We start from the raw sequence: 23,335 nt of genomic DNA on the forward strand, positions 1-23,335 counted from the left end.
TGTATTTCAGTAACTCAGTCATTTTCACGGCACTGCTCACATTATTCACACCTATTGAACAATCCGTGAATGAATTCCTTTAATCCTCTCTGAACGTCCTCCCCGTGCGCTTATCCTCTCGATTGCGATATTTCCGACTGCACGTGAAGGCGGCACATACCCCTCGCCCAGTACATCACCGTGACGTCCTGTGCGGATAGATAGATGCCCTACAGTTCTAATCATAGGTCTATAGCCTTAATCTTTTCTTTATGTGACCGGGCGTTAAAAGCCTGGGAGAGAAGCAGCAGCATGCAGCGGAGTGCAGTGGTCGTGGTGGCGGATAAAATGAGCCTGAAAAGGCCGTTTATTTTTGCAAACGCTGTGCATATGGTAAGTATCCTTTAATTCAACGCTCTTGAATGCAATGCAAGACTGGAGGCCTATTGTATCGCATTTTATAGCTTTTTTTCCACCCTGTGATTAAATATTTGATTTGCTTGCTGTTATTTTGACGCACGTCATCATTCGCCCTATAATTAAGCCAAATAACACGACGCTAGTGCTGTGTGTCTGTCTCTCGTACAAACATGCTGCAGCGAATCCCCTCTATCAAAATTATTATGGTGGTAATTCCTGCAGTTCGTTTTATGTAACATGTAACATGTTTTACGGTTGTCTACTAAATAAATGATGAGGAAAAACAATCTCTGCTAGCCGATATCAAAAAGATCCATAGTGATGGTAAGATTAGATTGCATTACCAAATGATATCCATCCTCAAATAATCCCTCCTTATGTCGATCTATCCCCATAAAGAGTATCTGTCATGTTCTTATAATGCTACTGTTTACAATGATATTTATCAGCGGTTGTAAATATGGGCAGTGTGAGTCTGGATATAGCTGACATTACTGTCCTACAGAGGTATTATCTTAGACTAATCCTGGATAGCTGTGCCACTACCTACCATTCGTGCCTACTGAACTATAAAACATTTAAAAACATTAAAACAATGGGTGACAAAATAACATTTGCAGATTGAATACAACTTTAGAGACACTGGCATTATAAACCTAAACTATTTTATCCCTTAATTTTCTGTATAGCCTTCTATACTTTCCATGTTTTCTTCACTTGCAGACCTAACGCATGTTTATGCTCTTTTCTCCAAAGGCACTGTGCTTCTTCATGTTGACGATGACAGTAGCGTGGCATAGAGACCTGATACAAACTGGCAAAGTAAGACTAACTTCAGATGTTCTTCTGAGCGGATGAAAATGATTTCCTAAGCAGATAATATTATATATCGGAGGCAGAAATCTTACCAGGCTTCACAAGGAAATCCATGGACAATTTGGGGATTATTAATGAATGGGTTTACATGGTCTTGCGTCAAGATTGCCTGAACACCACACAGAGATGTTTTTTGATATTACTTTGGAAGATCTGAGTTCAAGCTGTCGGGTCGGCAAGCATCATGCAGTTGAAGTGTCCTTGGGCAAGACAGTGAATTATCTTCAGATGTTGTAGCTGACCCTGACCTTTGACCTCTTTTGTAGCCACGCTATCTTGGAAATACATCCGTGACAACAAAATAGTATGACTATCAACATGGTCAGGCCTGTGCATGTATCGCTTTAAAGCCAATGCTATTTTTCTCCTCAGCTGGTGTCCAATGTTTCTGTAGTGATCATGTACGTTGTAGAGATCGGCTGCCTGCTGCTCTCGGTGCTCGGTGTGATTGGAGCCTGTGCAGGAAAGAGATGGTGTTTGATTCTGGTAAAAACCTGCTCCATGTGTTAGTACTACCACTGTATGTGTGTTTTTGTACGATTTTCTTTTAACCTGTGAAGGACAGAGTGCATATGTTAAAAAATGTTTTTTCTGCAAATAATGTTTCTCTTTCACTTACCATTGTTGGTTTATCTGTCTGTGCAGTATGCAACTGGGATGGCGGCAGCCAGTCAAACAATAATTGTCAGAACAGCACTAAGTTACCAAGATGTTTATGAGGTATGGTACTTTAATGCTCTGCAAATTCAGATGTTTACAATATTTGCTGTATTCTTATGGTATTCTATAAATAGTATGTCTTGATGGCTCCCTCCTCAGAAACGTGTGGTCCGTGAGGAGACAAAGTTGCTGTCCATGATGCCACTTACTGGAACCAGCAAAGCCAACAGGACCCTGCTGTACAGTATTCAACAAGAAGTAAGGAGCTTTTATTAGCATGTTTTTTTTTAGCTTGATATTCATTGGGCTTTTTTAGATGTACAATCCAGATAATACATTCTGGATAAATGAAATAAATACAACTACTTCCAACGGTATTTTTTTACCAGATTAAAATGCATTAGCAAGCACATATACTGGTCTGCACACGCTGCAGATATGTATATGTGCTTGCTAATGCGTTTTATTCTGGTTCATCTGTTTTGGATGTACTTCTTACTTGGCCTGTGTGTGTGTGTGTGTGTGTGTGTGTGTGTGTGTGTGTGTGCGTGTGTGCGTGCGTGTGTGTGTGTGTGTCACCTCCAGTTTGAGTGCTGTGGTCTTATTGAAGGCTATAAAGACTGGGGTGCCTCCATCCCTGCCTCCTGTAACTGTCACTATCCAGGGAAATGCGTGAGTATCTCCCTTTTATACAAGCAACTTATAATCAGTGAAGGTGACTCTTAGGATTATGATTTTTGGTTCTGTAGTTACACATTATCTTTCACTCAAATAAAACACTTAAAGTAAAATAATATTTTTTTTTAGTTACCTGGGTCTTGTGTGTGAGTTTGACCAGAGAACTACAATAGAGCTGAGCCATATTCTGATATACAATAGAAATATATGAAAGTAGCTCTACAATATCTAATACATCACAGCAGATCACAGCAACAACATTAGAGAAGTAACATGTTATCACCACTGATGGACAAAACCGTATAAATAAGGAAATGCAATTTGTCCTCCCGTTATTTTGCCAGTGAAGCTTATTTTTGTCATATTATGTTATGGGATTTTGTACTCCTCTCCAGATTCGACTACGAGGCAGCGCCACACTGGGGGCGCCAAAGAACCAGTACGTTTATCAAGAGGTAAAAAAAAAAATGTTACGACTGTTTTGAAAGTAAACTCTTATTTTCTTTCCCAACCTTTTGGCCTTGTGACAAAAATGACCAAATGATCTGCAGTATACCCAGATCAGTTATTGTTTACATACAATTATAAGTACTTTTGCTATGCCCTCACAATAAACCTGCAATCTTTCCCAAAGCCTTGTTTTCCAATTTATGCTTCTGAACTGAAGCTTGCATTCTCATTGGCGATGGCTGTGCAGTTTGGAAGTGGAGTATTTTGGGTGAGTTTTATTTAATACATTTTTGTACACATGTATATGTGTTAGAGTACTTCACACGGCTACTAATGCAACGAGTGTTGAATTATTGCCTTGATCTAATATATGCTAGATCATTTTCATTACACAAATAGTCATGAAGACCTACCACACAATAGTTGTGGTGGTCAGGCCAGCAGAAAGTCCTGTGGTAGCCATTACTGAGCACCACAACATGCTTATAACTCCTTTGCTTCCCTTGCCAGGTGGTTCTACTCGTTATGAGCATCAAGCTGATGGGCCAGATAAAAAGAAAACAGGAGTTCATAGCTCTTCTCCAATCAAACAGATATGTTCCTGGTGCCTTCTAGTCACCTAGTATGTTTTGATACACGCTTTAAATTAATATCAAGCACACCATATTTGTATTTGCACATGTAAACACATTATGACGTATACCATATCCCATCTATTTTGTGCTATAGCAACTTGTGTTTTTCTTCTGTTAATGCATGTTACTGATATTGAAAAGTAATCTACATGCAAAGATCAATTTAAAATGACTTTTTCTTTTGCCTTACTGCTGTAAAAACATTGCAATTTAATGAAATGAACTGTCTTGTAAAATGTGCTGAATATCAATATCATCAGTGCATTTTCAGATGCTTTTGTTCAAAATGAATATCTTACCAAGCATTAATCAGCCATCTGTTTTTATTGAGTAGCTGGAGCCAATCCCGGCATTTTGTTATTTACAGTAAGTGTTGTCTTATCTGGAATATATTCAGATATTATTTATCTCCATTTCCTTCATACCCACATACATCACTTAGTGTTTGGAAAGACGAATATTAATCGAATTAATGGGTTTAATTCAAATTTGTCGACTGGACCAACGTCTTTTAAACACATATATTTCCATATTCATACTTGTCTTAAGCTCACTTATTGAATTTTCAGCATTAGAGCAACCAATAATCTTTAAACAAATAATAATATTAATAACCCTTAAGTAGCACCTTTCTTCAACAGTGTTTACAAAGTGCTTTGATTGAAATATAATCATCTATTTATTATCGAGCAATGTATTCTCTTGGGTAAATAATCAGGTTGGACATTAGGACAACAGAATGTCTTGATGCCTTGTTATGCACAATGTATATTTGAAACTTCATCTCTCCACTCAGTTGATCTTAAAGCACATTTAGTAGGTACATGATACCCACTATGAGGAGAAGGGATTATGTTTGGTTGCACATCCAGTAGACATGCAGTAAATCCTAAAAATGTTTTGCATCCCAAATTTGATTTCAAGGTTTGGAGACATTTTGGCAATGCCACTGCAGACAGGTTGTGAGAGACTCTTGTAGGAAAGGGCGTCACCAATATTCTTGCAGAGACTGTAACGTCCCTACTGAAGCCACTCTCACCGAAGAAGCCTTTACGCCACATCACTCCTAATATGACTTGCTGCATGAGCTGCCTGCGGTGGAAATGTCTCCTTGACCAATATATTGTCAAAATGAATATCATCTGAAACAGCAGATCCAATGTCTACCTGTGCACTTTAACCATTAATGCCTAATATACAATATCTTGCTAAATATGGTATTTTCATTTCTGTCATACACAGTTGTTTTTATTTATGAAATGAAATGAACGTATGTAATATTTTGTAAATAGCAGGAATAAAATATGTGATTCTTGTTCCTTCTTTGACATTGTTTCTTAGAGCTGAAAACGTACATTTACCTAAGTACTGTAAGATTGTCTGGTACGTGTACTTGATTATTTCCATTTTATGCTGCATTAGATGCTCAAATGTATATTCAAATGTAATTTGTAATTCTTACATTGTTCGGTTTATGCAAGAGAAAATAACTTGCCAACCAGAGGGGGCAGCTTGGATACAGTTGATTTTCATTTAATCCATACGATTGATGACAGGATGTCGTCAATGTCAGTTGACATCTTATTGGGAACTAGAGGGACAAGAATAAACTCCTGAACGGTCTCCTTTTGTATGCAGACGATACGGGAGTGAGAGGAGGCTGTGCCACTGTATTTGCTTCTTTGGCACCCATAATGTGGCAAATACAGTTTATTAGTTGCACCTTCCTTGTTATCTATTTTCCTTTCTCTTGCTGCAATGAACCGAAAGTATCTCATCCTCAAAAATGCTCTGACATGCGCTGCGTAGATGGAATGGAAAGTGGCAGCTGCACTGCTCCAGATCTTGAACAATATATCGGGTGCATCGTAGCGGCAAGGACCAAAGAAACAAAGCATGTGTTTCAGCGAGAAGCCATCAGCTATCTGTCTTTGTTTCTCTCATACAAGTATGTACCAATGACATCCAATTATATCACACTGTATCAGAGAACTTTGAATGTGCTCCAGTAGCTTCTTTAATCAAAATGTGATTAAAATGAAGCTCGCTAGAATACAGAATATTACAGAAAGCTACACAGCCATAAAATACAGACACTTAATAAAGATGAAGCTATAATACATTCATAGTATACATATTTCTGCAGTAACTTAATCAGTGTTATTATTAAAACCACATTTCTTTTACCCATCTCATTCTCTATTGTCATATCTTACAATGTGACTCATTTCGCCTCTTGCCGAACAAATGTGCAAAATGACGATACCACATCTCTCTTGTATACCAGAAGGGTGTAGGTCTCAGACTTAATATCAGGCTTATACTGTATATGTGTGCATATTACAAAGAAAATATTCTTACAGTGTGTCCTGTTTCGGACCAGTTTCACAGCCCACATGTTTTTCATGTACTGCATCTTCAGGGATGACAAAAGTGAATAAAGGTTACATGGTGTTACTAACACATACTGACTAATCAAACATTTTGAAACAGAAACAATACAATGCACATGTTTTTCACGCGACATATGAAATATTTAAAAACATCGATAAAACACTTTGTATCGTCGTACCGATCCCAGTCAGGTGTGCTCTGCTGTGTCTGTGAGGGCCGTGTAGTTGCCTGCTTTGGCCTCTGAACTGTAGACCACCACCGGGACGTCTTCCTTCTTACTCAGCCGACACAAGATGAATATACACAGCACCACTGACGATATCTGAAGGACAGAGAAACAGAGATGGTATTCCTCTTTTGTGGTTTCCGTCCTATGACGAAATACATCGTTTTGAATAGAGCTGCAGCTTTAGAAAGAGACTGAGGGGGGCAGAAAAGACAAAGCAAACAGAGGGACAGATCGGCTTCTTTCGCTGAAGACATGTTGTCACAAGTAAGACAAGCACAGGTGTAAACGATGAACTAATTAACGACGGCTGAACTCCCTTTAGCTAGAGAGTCATCATTGATGTCATTGGTAACACCTGTGTTGATATATATATATATATATATATATATATATATATATATATATATATATATATATATATATATATATATATATAGAGAGAGAGAGAGAGAGAGAGAGAGAGAGCACATAAAGCGCACATAACCCTGCATAACTCTGCGGTAGAGCTGATTATTCAAATATATATATATTTGAATAATCAGATCTACCTCAGATCTATATTTTCTGTATATATATATATATATATATATATATATGTATATATATATATATACATGCACATAACCCTGCCTCTTCAGTAGGAAAAGTACAGGTGCATATATATATATATATATTTGAATAATCAGATCTAATAATCAGATCTATTTTGATTATTGGTGCAGGTATTCCTTTCAGTTTTCATATAAAACGGTCACCAATAAGATAGGGAAACCTGTATGCCGCCAATGTTGATTGAGTGAGTTCTATTAATTAAACAATGTTCTATTAGTTTAAGTTCTTCTTATTAGTGGAGAGGGTGTTGCATTTTTTTTCTTTTTCTTTTTTGGAAGTCAAGGACACTATTGAAAATGTTGGGAAGGACCTTGCTTTCTAAAAACTGAACCACACTCTTTAAACCCAGGAATGTTTGCAGAGTCCCTTAATAAAGGAAACAGAAAAACCTCCAGAACAGCTACTCAATAGAAATTTGAGCCTCCACTTTTAAGGCCAAGATAATTCCTTTAAGGGATTCCACTTCAAATTAGATTTTGTCAACAGCTGTGTCTTATTGTTAATAAGGGCGTTAAAGCCTAAAGAACAAAAGAGCAAAATGAAGGATACACGAAGAACAAGGGATAGTGAAGTTAGAGTAGATATATGAGGCTGACTGAAAATACATACCCACAATAATATGACTCCCAGGATTATGCCTATTGTGGCATCAATGACTCTCATCACATGAACAATGAAGTATGGAAGGCAAGACTGAAAAAGGAGAGAGCATGTTGCAATTCATGAGTTTGATCTCTTTTAGGTCCCGGTTGATGTCCTGATTGTCACAAGGACAACTGTAAACTGCTACATTATGGAACATTATTTTTATACTTGAGCTTTATCCGTTTTTTTGCTGTCTGGTGTTTGGGGATTACCCTACATCTTAATTTTTTAGAAAACCAGTTTTTCGTATACATGTGAGATTAATAATTTCTACCATTTCTTTTGGGTTTTCTTTTGTTTCTCAAAAAAAACTAAAAGACGATCCCAAAAACATAAAACTATTCAGACTCTGTGTATGAACACATTGTCTGGTGGTGGAAAGGGCTGCGATCTATCTAAACACTAAAATAATCCACATTTTTTTGTGGAATCAATGTTCTTTTTGCTTTTTTTAATAGCTCTCTTGAAATTCAAAATGATATGAAATAAAAAAATCCTGTATTTCACTCAAGTTTTTTTCTTACACTGTAGTTATAATCTAGTGGCATTAATACAGTAACAGATAGTACATCAACCTGTAAATGTAGAAATAAACAAGTTGTGTCTTTTTATTACCTCTTTATAAATCATGATGGGCTGGTCATCGATCATGTGCTCAAACAGACTGCTGTTTCTGGGAGCTGCCACCTAGAAGACACATACATAAATCAACGATCACCAGTTATTACAATTCATCCTCAGGCAAGGCAAGTGTACCATATTTCAGTAACAAGGCCATTCAAAGCGCTTCCCACAGAACATCAAAAGCATCGAGACAAAGTGCAGAAGAAACACACGACAAAAGGACATTCAAATACAATTCAAAGCAGCCACACATTGATGTGTGCACGAGATGACAATAAGTCATCCAAAGGTTTTTGAATCATACTACTCTGACCCTCAAATGTCAACGTCATAGTGGCCTTGGATGAAAGTCAGGGGGTCGACGGGCCTTTTTTGACTTTCTTGCCATGTGAAAGTTTAAATGAGTCATAATAATATGCAGAATTATTTGACTTTTACCTATGAATACAATAAATCAATTGGTCTTGATACACAAGAGTTTGGTGAAGAAATGGAATAGCGTTCACTCTCACACAAGGATTAGTGGACTCCTCCGTGCACAGACAGGATTCTGGGATGTCGTAGCCCCAATCCAGGTAGCCCTGATCCAGTCCACAGCACTGAAACTGAGAAGATGGAAGGTGGGTTACTGAAATGCGCACGATGTTCAGCTTTTTCTCTGCAATACGTTTTTATTTAGTTGAAGTTGTTCAGATGAACTTTATCAGGAGAGCATGGGCCTCTGTGTTTGATCCTCTACACCCATACTATCGGTGGACATCTTTCCGTATTATAAAAAACATAATCCACTGTATAACAATTTGTGTTATGCTGTTGGTGGTGTGGTGTGTGTTGTTTGTGTTATAAGTTGGGTTTTCACCTTCTAAAGCACTTGCAACATAAAGAGCACTTGGGAATAAAGAGGTACCAAAAATATGCTAGAATTTAACTCACACACCGACATAAGGTTACCTACTTTAATGTGTACATCCCTCAAGTCGTCAGTAATCCCACTAGCATTATTCTGCAGCATCATGTAATGCATCTTCAGATGTTCAGCCACCTGCATGACAACACAAACACATATAAATAATTCATACAACCAGCTATTTTAAAATGTTTGTAGGCACATTTGTGATTCACAAAATGTATTTGTTGCTCTCCTGAAGGTTTCTTCCCTTTTTTCCCTGTCAAAGGTTATTTTTGGGGAGTTTTTCAGATTCGATGTTAGGTCCTGGGACAGGGATGTCGTATGTGTACAGATTGTAAAGCCCTCTGAGGCAAATTTGTAATTTGTGATATTGGGCTATACAAAATAAACTGAATTGAATTGAATTGAAAATTTGGTCAAACCAAAACACACAGCAATGTGTTTGTTCTCAATAAAGCTGTCAACTTAAAAAATGTCAAAAGTAAAGTTTCAAAGTAGTTTTACTTCAGATGTCATTTTGTGACAGCTTAGCAACCATAACTAGGCACGGCTGGGCTGCCAAGCTCCAGATTCCCCCACTTGCCGAAGCAGTATCTACCAGTAACGCGATACTGTTGCTTTTCCAAAAATACAAAAGCTAAAGTGAAAAGAATGTATTAAACAGTGTGTTTATTGGCTCTAAGTTAAATTTAGGTTGCAATCTGCAACCTCCCCGCTAGATGCCACCAAATCCTACACATTTCATTTAGCTGATGCTTTTATCCAAAGTGACTTACAATAAGTGCATTCAACCATGAGTACAAACTTAGAACAACAATTAGAATCAAGAAAGTACAATTTCTTTAAGGAAGCCAAACTACAAAATGCTATAAGTGCCATATAAGTGCTGCTGAAGTGCTAATCTATTTTTCATTTTTATTTTTCATTCAAGGTATAGTCGGAAAAACTTTGCAATACCTTTGGTCGCTGAGCCAGTGCTTGAATATCACTTGCAATCAAAAACAGAGTACCGAGGATCATTCCAACTGCAAACTGAAACACACACATATACAGACAATCAGATTCATGGAAAAGATTAAGGGCATTTATACATGGTTATGACTACATCTATTAACGTTGTAATGCATGTTTGTTTTTTGCTTCACCCACCATTATAAGTGCCCACTTCTTCTCTTTGCAAGCACCATACACACCAATGATGGCCAGGATCAGAGTTATGATGGAAATACTATACATTAACTGAAGGCCTGGGAGCATCGTTTCCGTCTGTGTAGAGAACAGTAGGTTCGGTGAGTAGGAAAGTTAATCTGGCCAGCATGTATGCTGGCTGCTGAAGAATCCGAATTGTTGCCTTTTAGCTCCTGAGGTCAATCTTGGCAGTTTCTACACAGATTGCAACTTCGTCAAATATTCTGATTGTCAAGGCGAGTTTAGGTAAACATCTACACAGAGCAGGGCCCTATGTCTCGTACCTGGCTCAACTAAGTCGATCAAATGTCCTATTAGCCAGCTACAATTAACAAGATGATGGACATCAGGCTATCCCGGTTTCTCAAAGGCTGATCCGCGCTCAAACCATTTCGTCACCATGGAAGAAATAACTACTATTTCTGCTTTATACTTGTTGTGGAAATACCACAAACGTCGGAACATCAAACGCCCTCGTGTTTGGGTTCATAACATTAATATCATATATATATATATTTATACATAACATCACCCGTAGGCTCACACAGCTCGGTGACTTTCACCGACTAACGTTAATCTATATCGCTCCAAACTTTAAATAAATTTATCAAACTTGCTTTGAGGAACCAAAAAACCCTGGCTTGTGTAATCTCATCTGCAAAATGATCCCGCTAAACACGTTAGCCACGTACCAGAAATAGGGCCCAGGATTATTCTAGCACTATTACAATGAGTTCCGTATTTACTTGATGTTAAAACATTATTCACTGAAAGACACAAGGAATAAAGCACCATAACCACATTCAGGTTTCCTATGTGTATACAAGTAACATTCAGTAATTACATTTTGCATCAATAACATGGAATTGTGTCATTCAGAGAGCATGGAGCTTAAGAAAGGCAGGTATGTACAGTATATGCCTCGAATATTGCAGTAGATCCTTTCTAGAAAGATAAGTTCTTGGATAAAAGCGTCAGCGAAATGTACTTTAAAAGATAGATGACAAATATAGGAAACAGTTAACTTCTTTTATGGGCTGTAAAAGTATACAAACATATGGTCAACGTGGACTCAGAGTTCAACTTTTACCCTTTCTTTTATTTGTGTATTTTGATTCATGGAGTTTTTACCATTCAGTTACTGAGTCTGGTATCATGTGTATGTACACAGCGCTAAAAAGCAGCAATACAAATTAGTAGGAAAACAAGAAAGAGCTCATTTTAGGCATAGAAAACAAGAAAATATTAGTTTAAGGACAATACCAATGCTAATTTCCGCTCTTGCATTATGCATACATCACAATTTGTTTTATGCAAGCATTACAGCTTTAAATGTGGATGTATTTCACAGGGAGCCATTTTTTCCCATACATTTTTGTACAGCAGAAAATCTTGTCTGCTCAGGGATGCCTGAACTGCATAAGAAATACATCAAATACAAATAAAGAAATAGTAACATAAAACACAATAAAAACACAGTACAGAAAATGGTTGACGCTGGTTTACTGTCATGTAAAGAATACATTGTGGAAGGTTTTGCAAAACCACTGATATTAACACCTTAAGTCGTATGAGAACTATGTTGAGTGTGAGTTACCTCATCATCCACTCTGGAGAAGCGTCCGTGGGTAAACAGAGTGACCGCCAACATCAGGGCACTCAGCGTCTGCAATCACAGCAACACACTTTATTATTCTTTACACTTTCAGTATAAAGTTAGCAGAAAAGCCAAGACCAATTGGAATGCATAAATCCACAATACTATATGGTTATGATGGCCATGAAATACATTCATCTTCAGCTGGAGTGGACATTGTTGAAGAATATAATGTAACATCATGATATTTGTGCACGTCCGATAAATCATTACAGCATTTCCCAGAAAACTGGAGACCGGGCCTAGATGCCAAAAATGTTAGAACTGTTGTACAAACATGTTATGACTTGCAAAGAGCAGTCAATGACCGGCCTGGAAGTTGACCTGATCTGGACAGGAAAGCAAGGGTCTTTTCAGGGTTGACTGCTAACATCTGATTGGTGGGAGGGAGCTGTATAATTCAGGTTTAGGGAGTCTGCTCGCTTGGAAATGGTGAACTTGTTGTATGAAGAATTGTATTCTTGAACAAGCAATAAATGTCTCCTCGCTGATCGCCAGAAATCTGAATCCTGTCTCTCCTTCTTCATTTGCCACAACAACAAGTGCACTTCAATTTATGGTGCAGTCCGAACAACAATTAAGTTTCCAGAGCCCAAAGTAACAACTCATGCAGTCAAAATCATGAAAAGCAGCATGTTGCTCACACGGCATGAAAACGTACGCGTAAGCCCATTCAGATTGTTTGTGTTTCTTATTATAGTTTGTTTTTTTCTTTTGTTGATATATAATTCAAGAATATCTGTAAGATGTGTGCTACAATTACAGTACAACAAATAGCCCAACGGAGGTTTGGGTATTACAAAACTGCTGAAGTATTAGTAATATTAATAATGTTACTCATGTCTTGGAGATATGTTTTATTTACAGAACCATAATGTCCATTTTCCTTTCATCCACTGGGGGTTCTCTTTCTCCCCTGTATGTTGAATCCAGCTTTTTCAAAATAAACATTTTAATAAACAATCACTCTCGTTTGCAGTGCTAATATCAACAATTAAGGCAAAATAAAACATTGAATTTCTTTAACAAATTGCACTGAAAACATATGAAATCATCAACTTGCAGATTCAAGCATCCAATCCAACAGCTGGTGTATGTATACTTTCATGGGTGGCACTTGCTAGACACTTTGCGTCTCTGGCTTTATTTGACTATGAACATTTTTTTTATGTGCAGCAGGAAAAGAAAAACACTTACCGCAATCACACTTATCACCATAATGTAACTCCGTTTCAAGCAGACGTTCACTTTCCCCATGTTGATGCACTTGAATGTAAGTCGAACACAGTTTAAAGTCTTCTAATAGTAGAAATGTAAATGCTATAGTGAGGGGTAATGCTGATTTGAATAAAGACAGTACACCCAATGCAGCCTGGTTTTGAAAGCAGTGTAGGAGGAGGCAGCTCCCCATGATTTGCTGGTATAAGGTCCTCCCCATCTGGAGGAGCTGAGTATGCGTTTATGTGTGTGTTTGTGTGTGTGTGTGTATGTGTGTGTGGAGTTGGAGAGGTGGAGAGATTCATTTATTTCATTTCATGAAACACAAGTGTTGTTTTTTTTCTTAGCTTTCTTCTTTAGTGTACTGTGCTGACTTCATAGTGTGTGTCCGAGTGGGGGCAGAGAACGAGAGAGAGAGAGAGTACAGTGAAAGATTGGCAGTGTGTCTGTTGGTACAGTGAAAAGATGAGCTATCAAACCTGATAATGTTACCAGTAAAAGACCAGAGAGCGAAAGAGGCTGACCTGAAGACAGATCCTGAAGAATTCAGTACGTGCTGCGAGTGGCATCAAATTCTTGTTTTTCTATTTGTGTGCTTCTGTGAGTGAATTTGCCTTCAGCTCAGTCCCATAAAGTACTTTTTGTCTGCTGTTGTTTTGGATACAAACAAAGGAACTACTGTAGTGATAGGCTGCATCACATGACCTCCCATCAGAGACCCACACACAGACATACACACACACACACACACACACACAAACACACACACACAAACATCCACCCATCTACTGTGCATCCGGAAAGTATTCACAGCGCTTCACTTTTTCCACATTTTGTTATGTTACAGCCTTATTCCAAAATGGATTAAATTAATTATTTTCCTCAACATTCTACACACAACAACCCATAATGACAAAGTGAAAAAACTGTTTTTTGCACATTTTTGCAAATCTATTAAAAATAAAGAAAGAAAACATTTACATAAGTATTCACAGCCTTTGTCATGACACTCAAAATTTAGCTCAGGTGCATCCTGTTTCCACTGATCATCCTTGAGATGTTTCTACAACTTGATTGGAGTCCGCTTGTGCTAAATTCAGTTGATTGGACATGATTTAGAAAGGCACACACCTGTATATATAAGGTACCACAGTTGACAGTGCATATCAGAGCATAAACCAAGCCATGAAGTCCAAGGAATTATCTGTAGACCTCCGAGACAGAATTGTATTGAGGCACAGATCTGGCGAAGGGTACAGAAAAATGTCTGCAGCATTGAAAGTCCCAATGAGCACAGTGGCCTCCATCATCCGGAAATGGAAGAAGTTTGGAACCACCAGGACTCTTCCTAGAGTTGGACGCCCAGCCAGACTGAGCGATCAGGGGAGAAGGGCCTTAGTCAGGGAGGTGACCAGGAACCCGATGGTCACTCTGACAGAGCTCCAGTGTTCTTCTATGAAGAGAGGAGAATCTTCCAGAAGGACAACCATCTCTGCATCACTCCACAAATCAGGCCTGTTTGGTAGAGTGGCCAGACGAAAGCCACTCCTCAGTAAAAAGCACATGACAGCTCGCCTGGAGTTTGCAAAAAGGCACCTGAAGGACTCTCAGACCATGAGAAGTAAAATTCTCTGGTCTGATGAAACAAAGATTGAACTCTTTGGCCTGAATGACAAGCGTTATGTCTGGAGGAAACCAGGCACTGCTCATCACCTGGCCAATACCATCCCTACAGTGAAGCATGGTGGTGGCAGCATCATGCTGTGGGGATGTTTTTCAGCAGGAGGAACTGGGAGACTAGTCAGGATTGAGGGAAAGATGAATGCAGCAATGTACAGAGACATCCTGGATGAAAACATGCTCCAGAGCACTCTGGACCTCAGACTGGGGCGACGGTTCATCTTCCAACAGGACAACGACCTGAAGCACACAGCCAAGATAACAAAGGAGTGGCTTCGGGACAACTCTGTGAATGTCCTTGAGTGGCCCAGCCAGAGCCCTGACTTGAACCCCATTGAACATCTCTGGAGAGATCTGAAAATGGCTGTGCACCGACGCTCCCCATCCAACCTGATGGAACTTGAGAAGTTCTGCAAAGAAGAATGGGAGAAACTGCCCAGAAATAGGTGTGCCGAGCTTGTGGAATCATACCCAAGAAGACTTGAGGCTGTAATTGCTGCCAACGGTGCTTCAACAAAGTATTGAGCAAAGGCTGTGAATACTTATGTACATGTTATGTTTTCGTTCTTTATTTTTAATAGATTTGCAAAAAACAGTTTTCACTTTGTCATTATGGGTTGTTGTGTGTAGAATGTTGAGGAAAATAATGAATTTAATCAATTTTGGAATAAGGCTGTAACATAACAAAATGTGGAAAAAGTGAAGCGCTGTGAATACTTTCCGGATGCACTGTATATTGGTGCAACCTTATTGTTCGCTAGAGTTCCTGAAAAAGGATTTCAATTGTTGGAGCATTTCCTGATGGGAGCAGAGAGACATCCAAATCTGCGAATGCTCAAAGCTTCGTTAGAGCTTACAAAAGTCTCAGTCAACTTCACCAGTTCAGTTATTGGCACACACGCATAGGACATGAACGCAGAGAGGGATTCTGTGTCTCAGAGGATGTTGGTGGGCGGAAGGCAGGAAATGTGATTGCATAACTTCCCAAACTTTGTTTTCCATGTGTGAATGAGAAGGTCAGAAATATATTGTTCTTAGAATATTAACTTAAAGGTAATGTTTTTTTGGTCACAAAGCTAACTGACAATAATGGACGCCACATCAGCATCATGAGCAACACAATCACTCATGGCTAATGAGGACAAATAGTAAATCACTCGCAGTGTCATGATTTCATGTTATCTGTAGTTTTGGAGAACTTTGTAGAAAAGCAATACTAAATTGCTGGCGTGCCCCTTTAATAATAGCATGTAAGAGAATGATATAAGATAAGATCAACTTACAATAGGCACATGTTACAGTATAAGATCTCTATGTAAAATACATACTTCAGATGCATAATGTATATATCTTTGTTCAACTTGCAGGAACCATATTAATGATTCAGGAGAGTGGGAAATGTGTGTTCTTTTTCAATTATAGTATGAAGTAAGTGTGCTTACAAGCAGCCAAGATAAAATATGTTGCAAAATAAGATGATCAGATATCTGGCAGTACAACATGTTAATTAATTTCCAGGAATTGCTATTGCTCAAGTTATTTCCAGAAAACGAGTGCTCTGAACCACAACTGTGGTTGGGTGGTGTGGCACCAAACACATGGTAAAAGTGTAGACAATATCCAGTCAACTCCAAACCTCAATGTATTTTACTTTGACAGTAAACATCCTAATTTAATACTGATTCATTTGGTTATAATATTCGGTGCACAGATGCATTAGACTTTAAAAAAAAATTCCCCAGAGGACATTAGTTTATACATTTTAGATATCATTATCATTTATTTGCATTTATATATATATGTATATTATTATTATTGTTGTTGTTGTTGTTACTAATATTAACTAAATTGTATTATTTTAGACTTAGCTGGATTCTTCTTCTTCTTATCACTATTATTACTAATAGAAAAAATAGAATAGAAAAAAAAATCAATTTCTATTAGCACCCACAGCATTATTAAAATTGCATTTAGTGCTTCACGAACGTACCATGACTGTTGTCGGCCCCCTTTAAGAAAGGTCACATGAAAGTCACATGACGCGGAAGTATACTGAATTGTTTCAGCGTTGTTGTGTTTACATCAACAGCTCCGCGTCTACACACCGCGTGCAGGTTCGTTGAGTAAACAAACAGTTACGTTATCATTATTCCCTCACAATGAATGTATATTAGCGGTTTAAATGCAGGCATGTGTCTTAGTTCCTTTGTTACAGCACGTACAGCTCTCTGTCAGCAAAGTGGGGGTAGGATTTATGTGTCGGATACGCATCCTACTGTTAATAGACGGGCTATTTCGCGTGAATAACCAAGGTTATAAGCAGTAATACAGCATCTATCGTTTTATAAACCTCCCGACAATATTTTGTAAGATGTGCCCTAACTCTGACCGCTCGAAAAAGGCAGGCTTTGAACCTTATTATTTTGTCTGTGCCGTCCAATGTATTTATCGCATGAGCTAGCGTTATAACTATCTTCTGTGTCGGATCGGATTTTTGTATAAATGTTTACATTCTATTTCGGATTCAGTCTTTTACATGTTGTTCTCTCTCTCTCTTCGATACACGTAACACAAGTGTATGAATTGTGCCACATGAATACACATGCCTTGTTTTTGTTTGCCTCCAGTAGCAGCAAACACATTTAGTTAAAATGTGATATTTTTCCTTTTCAGAAACAGGAGTAAGTGAAAACTCTGCAGTGTTTTGGATGAAGTGACCATGAAGCAGGACAGTGATGCTGTGAACATCCCTGTGTGCTTCATATCAAACCATGAAGGTTTCCTCGGAAGCATCAAAAACTTTATCAAAGACTTTGTGGTGACTGAGATAGACGTCACTGGACAGCGCGTTAACTCGGCGGCGGCCACACAGACACCAAACTGTGCCTCCCCCGATAAAAACGATGAAACCAGTGCCGAATGCAAGTGGAAGAATTATTCCCCAGTCTCACAGGACACTGATGTGTCAGCCGATTGTGGGCTAGATGTCACCATACCTAGTCCAGGCAGTTTTGATTTAAGTGTGATTTTAGGCCAGTCGGTCAGCGAAGAGCTGGAGCAGTTTGTGTTGACTCTCAAAGAAAAGCCAAACAAGCAGGAGCTATCTCTCGGATCCTTCGCTGACAAACACCACAGAGCTAACGTCCACCGGGCCGTCAGACACCGCTTCCCCTTCCTCATGACAGTCACCATTCAGCCTGAGATCAGGGTGAGGGAAGACCCAGACTACAGAGAGCTCTCCCATCTGGTCACGGAGGACGAAGCTGAGGACTTCTTCAGGTTCATAGATGCCAAAGTGCGAGGTTCATCCTATACGTTCGGACCGGATGACGATAAGGATCACAGGACCACAGTCCACCACTTCCTCAGCCGAAGGTTTGGCAAACTGGTGGAGACTAAGAGCTTCACCGACCAGGGGACGACGGCAATCTCGGTGAGGCTGAGAGAGCAAGGGAGGCCGAAGAAAAGAACAGCAGAGGAACGTAAAGAAGAAGAAGTGTACACTGGTATGGAGAAGATCTGCAACTTTTTAAATATTTATTATTTTCTCAAATGACACTTGAAATGTCAGAAAATAGCCCACGGTGACGTCTTCAAACTGCCTTTATTTAAATCAAACCAACAGTTCAGACCCCAAAGATATTAAAAACACTAATGTACAAAACTAAGAAAACCAGCAAATATTCACATTTAAAAAGCTGAATTTCAGTCTTGTTAAAACAATGACTTAGTAGTAATTCTATCAGCCTCTGAATGCATAACAATAGGCATTTTCTTGATGTTTGTAAGATAAGATATTGTATTGATCCCACAGGGGGGGGGGGATTCAATTGTTACAGCAACTCAATAGTCAGAGAAGCCAGGAAAATAAGCAATTATGTGATCAATAAAAATGAGGCAGGTTAAAAAAAAAATTAAATAATCATGAAAACACTGTGTGGTGTATATGTGTCCTCTCTTGCAGCTTTCACTCTGCGTAAGGAGAACCTGGAGACTCTGGAGGCCATCAGCTACATGGCAGCCGCTCTTGGGGTCCTGCCCTCAGACTTCACCTACGCTGGGATCAAGGATAAGAGAGCCATCACCTACCAGTCCATGGTGGTCAAGAAGGTCTCACTCAAAGGTACTTCTGCGTGTCTTTCAGGGATTTCAGTTTTTTTCCCTTCTCATAAATTGGCGAGACAAAAAGCTGCAGCCACCTATGGTGTTTATGGGTTTGTACTATTGTTAGAGTTATCTCTGAAGCCTCACACGTAATGCCAAATATCCCCAACTCGTTTATTAATTTGATGTTATTGATTACCAGGTTGAAAGAGAAGATGGCCGAGTTTGAGAAGAGAGGGATGCGCCTCTCCCAGATTCGCTCCGTCAGCGAGCCCCTCAGGCTAGGGCGACTGCAGGGGAACCACTTTGACCTGGTGGTCCGCGACCTGAGGCCACACGGGGCCAGTGACGCACACTCTTCTGGTGCAGACACGCACACTCGCCTGGCAGCGCTGGTAAATGAAGCACTGGAGAATGTCAAGGTATATTCAAATTATCTCCAATTACTTTCACACATTGTCGACAGCACGATTTATGCTCACGACAGTGTGTATCGTCACATGCTTGCTTTTTACTGTTATACTGAAAAAGAAACAAATATTGTCCTAATCTAGATACACACAAAGTATAATTTGTGACATGTGAACCACCATAAATTATCCGTTTTAAAGTCATGTCTCTCATTCTATGGAGGTATAACAGTTATTATCCTAACGTGTAAAAGAAAAAAAGCTCATAATATAGATTTGCACCAAAAGGTAATATAGAGAGTTCTATTTTTTTTAAGAAACACAACTTGGAGCATCTCCTTTACATTTCTGTCTTGAAGGAGTAATAAGGTCATTGATACAGCCTTTTTGCCTTGCGTATAAGATCAAACAAGACAATTTAAGCTTTATCGTAATATTCGATTATCAAAAGTTCCACATGCTGTCTGGGTCAAATGTATACCTGCATTTACCAAAATCCAATACATTTCTAATGGAGATTTACCTTAAAAAGGAATAGCACATCATGTGTTACTTCCTTTACATTTCTTCTCTTGAAGTAGTGATGGCAAAGCCTTTTACGACTTTAGAATCAGGACAAGGCACCGTGTTTCATTATATTATCAGAGCTATCCTTTAAAATGATTCCTTTTAAAGGATGGGTCTGGTGATATTCTATATTTTTGAACACCACTAACAATTATTTCCTGTAAATATATTTTTCTTGTGTAACATAGAGCTTCCCTATATTAAAAACACATCAATGAGCCAATATTGCACTAGCTGATATTTTTCTTCATTACGATGAATGAATGAAATGATCATTGATGTTTGTTTTGAGTCAATTCCACTTCCTGCTGCTGTCTCCTTACTAGAGCACCACGTGTGTATTTATCTGCAGCTGAAAATAGGACTATACAAATGCACTATTTCCTCCCATTTTAGTAATAATTAGTGAAAGCTACAGTGCCCAACAGCTTGAGGAAATGAGTGTACCTTTTCTTAGGAAATTAAATTAAATTTGTGACACAATTTTGAAGATTTTCACCATCAGTAGGATGCCAAGGACCTGGTGCAAAGAGCCAACAGACAGGGCAGGAAAGACAGGCAGGCTTTTATATTTGTTGATAGTAAGTAATATAGAACATTACCAGCCTTATGCTTAGGACGCTTGTTCTTCCTGAATAACTCCCGCTGTTCAGTAGTACTTGAAATATGCCAGTGATTTTTCAAATGAGCTATAGTACAAAAACCCGATGTGTTACTCCTCGCAGGCCAGAGGTTTTGTCAACTACTATGGACCACAGAGGTTTGGGAGCGTGAAGAGCGTTCAGTCTGACCGCGTAGGCCTGGCTCTACTCAAAGAGGACATGGTAGGTGTTGCAGACGTTCGTTATGTCCATGATGAAACGTAGCGTTCTGGTTCCTACCACTGCCTACATTGAAAGCCTGGGACATTGGCAGAATAAGTGTATATAATGTATGTAATAGTTCACATGTATGCCCTATCATGACTTGTGATATGTGTGTGTGTGTGTGTGTTTTGTGTGCGCGTGTGCGCGTGTGTATGTGTGTGTTTCAGGTGAGTGCTGTGCGTCTCTTCTTCACTCCAGAAGACGGCAATGATCCTCAAAACCACGCTAAGAGACACTTCATACAAACCGGTGAGAGCGAGGACAACACTGACCACTTTGGTTTCACTTCTCCTCTTGGGAATAGTTGAATTACAGCAACTACCCATTTTCTCTTTTATTTCAAAGAATCCATCATATTTATTTGAACACCAATTTTCATATTTCTAGTGTTGAGAGCAACTAATGAAGCACATTTCTGACGGGTACCATACATTAAGTTTTGGTTTATTAAGCTCTTGTAGATAACCTTAATGTGAATCCTTTTTAGCACCTGGGAATTCAACAAGCTTCCTCCTCCTCCTTCTTCTCTCTCCTGCTTCTCTTTTACCAGATAACGCCAAGGAGTCTTTGGCGCTGATGCCGTTGTCGAAAGCCAGGGAGCGACTGATGCTTCGGGCCCTGAACCGCTACGGTACAGGTCCGGATGGTTGTACCCAAGCCTGGCTCAGCCTGCCCCACAGCATGAGAGTCTTCTACCCGCACGCCTACTGTAGCAGGTCAGCTCCTTCCTTGTTTCCTTCAAACACTTACTGTAGATTATTACTGCCGACTATTGAGCAGCTCCACTCCGAGATGAAGACATTTGCACTTTGACAGCGATGGTTTAAAAAAAGGAGACAACCTAACCTGTGCTTCTCATGTATTGTCTGATAACTGATTTTCAGAAATGTTTAACCCAGCATACTCCTGTTTTAATCTCTTCGGTTCATGAAATGACTGCGTCTCAAAAATAATCTGCCTTCTTTTTATAACTATGCGGACGTGCGTGTGGTTGTCAGAGTGTGGAACGAGGCGGTGGCACACAGGCTGACCACTCTGGGCCACAGTGCCAGACGAGGAGACCTGGTGTGGAGGCAGGAAGACACTGGAGAATCCAGCTCGGCCCAAGTAAGAGAGGGGGATTCGTTTTTTGGGAGAGTGTCGAAAAAAGATGATTTAATATCTGAGATGTAACACAGGTATCTTTTTGATGCACTGTGGAGTTTTTTGCGACTACACGCGTGAGAACACTTGTCGTCCAATGGAGTAGCTCAAGGATCTTTCAGCAGTAAACGGGCTTATTGAAGGACACGTTCTTTTTTCGGGGATCGTGATTGTGACCTTGAACGGAGGACACTCTCTAAACCTTCGGAGATCTTGTCACATTGTGCCTTGTTCCATCTTTGATTTTCCAGATCCATGTGGTGACGGACCAAGAGGAAGATGAAGGAGTGTACACACTGGCACACGTATGTAGTTAAGGGGAACACTTCCACTTTAAATGCTCCTATTTCTTTCTACTTGTCTCAACTCTGTTGCTACTGTGTGTTTGTTAACCTGTCAGGTGTTACTACCGATGCCGGGAAACACTGCGAAGTATCCAGAAAACGCCATGGGCACCTGGTTCCAGGAGAGACTGGCCAGAGACGGACTGGACGACTGTCGCTTCAGAGTCAGCAGCCTCAAACTAAATCTGCCTGGCTGTTACCGCCCCCTGCTGGCCTCACCAAGCAATCTCAGCTACCAGCTGCAGAGAGCAGCCTGTGGGGAGGGAGGAGGAGAGGTGATAGGGAACAGCAGTAGAAATAGTGACAGGCAGCAGAATGGCAGTACAGCAGAAGGGAAGCAGGACTCGCTCACTCTCACCTTAAACTTCGACCTGGACTCCTCCTGCTATGCTACTATCTGCCTCAGAGAGATCATGAAGTGTGACCCCTAGAGGTCATGGGACATTGTTCCTGTTGTATTTCTATATATGTTGCAGGAAAGAATGTTTTTTCTTGTTTTTAGTTTTGTAACCCATCATTGTGATACATTATTAGTAGCCTTTTGATTTGTTGTTGATGTATTGAGCATACGACTGTGTTTATAAATTGGAAAAATGCATAATGTGCAATTGATAAAAGAAATGAACAAATCTAAATGTTAAACCGTGTAAACAGTGTTAATGTTTTGTGCCATGAATAAAACTTTTAGAAATAATTACACACCCTGCCCTTTTATTTTTAAATGTCAAGTTTTCCAACTCAAAACATCCTCTCCCCATTTGGATTAATCTGCAATTCTTCACAGCTAAAGGTTTTACAAATGTGAAAAAGGCTCAATTTATTTCACTGTTATTTGTAATAATTGGTCAAGAAATAACTTGCATGTCTTCCAGGATAACACAATAGATGTATGTAAGTAATCATAATTACTATATCCTTCTGTTACTGAGAGAAGGATCAGGTGCAGTGTCAGAAAGATACATACAATCACTTTTCCATTTCGAACAAGCATTATAAAATAACAATTAAATGCCGTCCTTTTGGCTTTGGATTTACTACTCTCCAGC

General features: G+C 39.3%; 3 protein-coding genes across 5 annotated transcripts; 2 read left to right on the forward strand and 1 right to left on the reverse strand.

The window, feature by feature from the left end:
• Positions 1–291: 291 nt before the first annotated feature.
• On the forward strand, positions 292–3,678 carry LOC117726410 (tetraspanin-8-like). The gene is made up of 9 exons (XM_034526685.1): positions 292–372; positions 1,156–1,221; positions 1,648–1,761; positions 1,921–1,995; positions 2,095–2,193; positions 2,521–2,607; positions 3,009–3,068; positions 3,248–3,331; positions 3,574–3,678. Exons 1-9 carry the CDS (start codon positions 292–294, stop codon positions 3,676–3,678), a joined length of 771 nt encoding a protein of 256 aa, XP_034382576.1.
• A 1,589-nt stretch (positions 3,679–5,267) lies between these two features.
• LOC117726242 (tetraspanin-8-like) lies at positions 5,268–13,346 on the reverse strand. Of its 3 annotated transcripts, XM_034526404.1 has the most exons (10): positions 13,155–13,346; positions 11,898–11,966; positions 10,262–10,378; positions 10,070–10,144; positions 9,158–9,244; positions 8,715–8,807; positions 8,194–8,265; positions 7,543–7,626; positions 6,271–6,414; positions 5,268–6,114 (listed from the first exon to the last, which is right to left on the reverse strand). In XM_034526404.1, the coding sequence occupies exons 1-9, from the start codon at positions 13,212–13,214 to the stop codon at positions 6,280–6,282; spliced, it is 792 nt and encodes a 263-aa protein (XP_034382295.1). In that variant the 5' UTR covers positions 13,215–13,346; the 3' UTR covers positions 5,268–6,114; positions 6,271–6,279. The 3 variants fall into 3 exon arrangements, with proteins under 3 accessions (XP_034382295.1, XP_034382296.1, XP_034382297.1); XM_034526405.1 differs by having other exon boundaries at positions 5,268–6,414; positions 13,155–13,318; XM_034526406.1 differs by lacking the exons at positions 10,070–10,144; positions 10,262–10,378 and having other exon boundaries at positions 13,155–13,318.
• Positions 13,347–16,888: 3,542 nt separating this feature from the next.
• On the forward strand, positions 16,889–22,988 carry pus7l (pseudouridine synthase 7 like). The gene is made up of 10 exons (XM_034526727.1): positions 16,889–16,969; positions 17,529–18,361; positions 18,820–18,988; positions 19,162–19,381; positions 20,662–20,760; positions 20,970–21,051; positions 21,353–21,518; positions 21,801–21,909; positions 22,197–22,250; positions 22,346–22,988. Exons 2-10 carry the CDS (start codon positions 17,575–17,577, stop codon positions 22,718–22,720), a joined length of 2,061 nt encoding a protein of 686 aa, XP_034382618.1. The 5' UTR covers positions 16,889–16,969; positions 17,529–17,574; the 3' UTR covers positions 22,721–22,988.
• The last annotated feature ends 347 nt before the right edge of the window (positions 22,989–23,335 follow it).

This window comes from Cyclopterus lumpus, chromosome 23 (genome assembly GCF_009769545.1).
Source record: "Cyclopterus lumpus isolate fCycLum1 chromosome 23, fCycLum1.pri, whole genome shotgun sequence".
Lineage (NCBI taxonomy): Eukaryota > Metazoa > Chordata > Actinopteri > Perciformes > Cyclopteridae > Cyclopterus > Cyclopterus lumpus.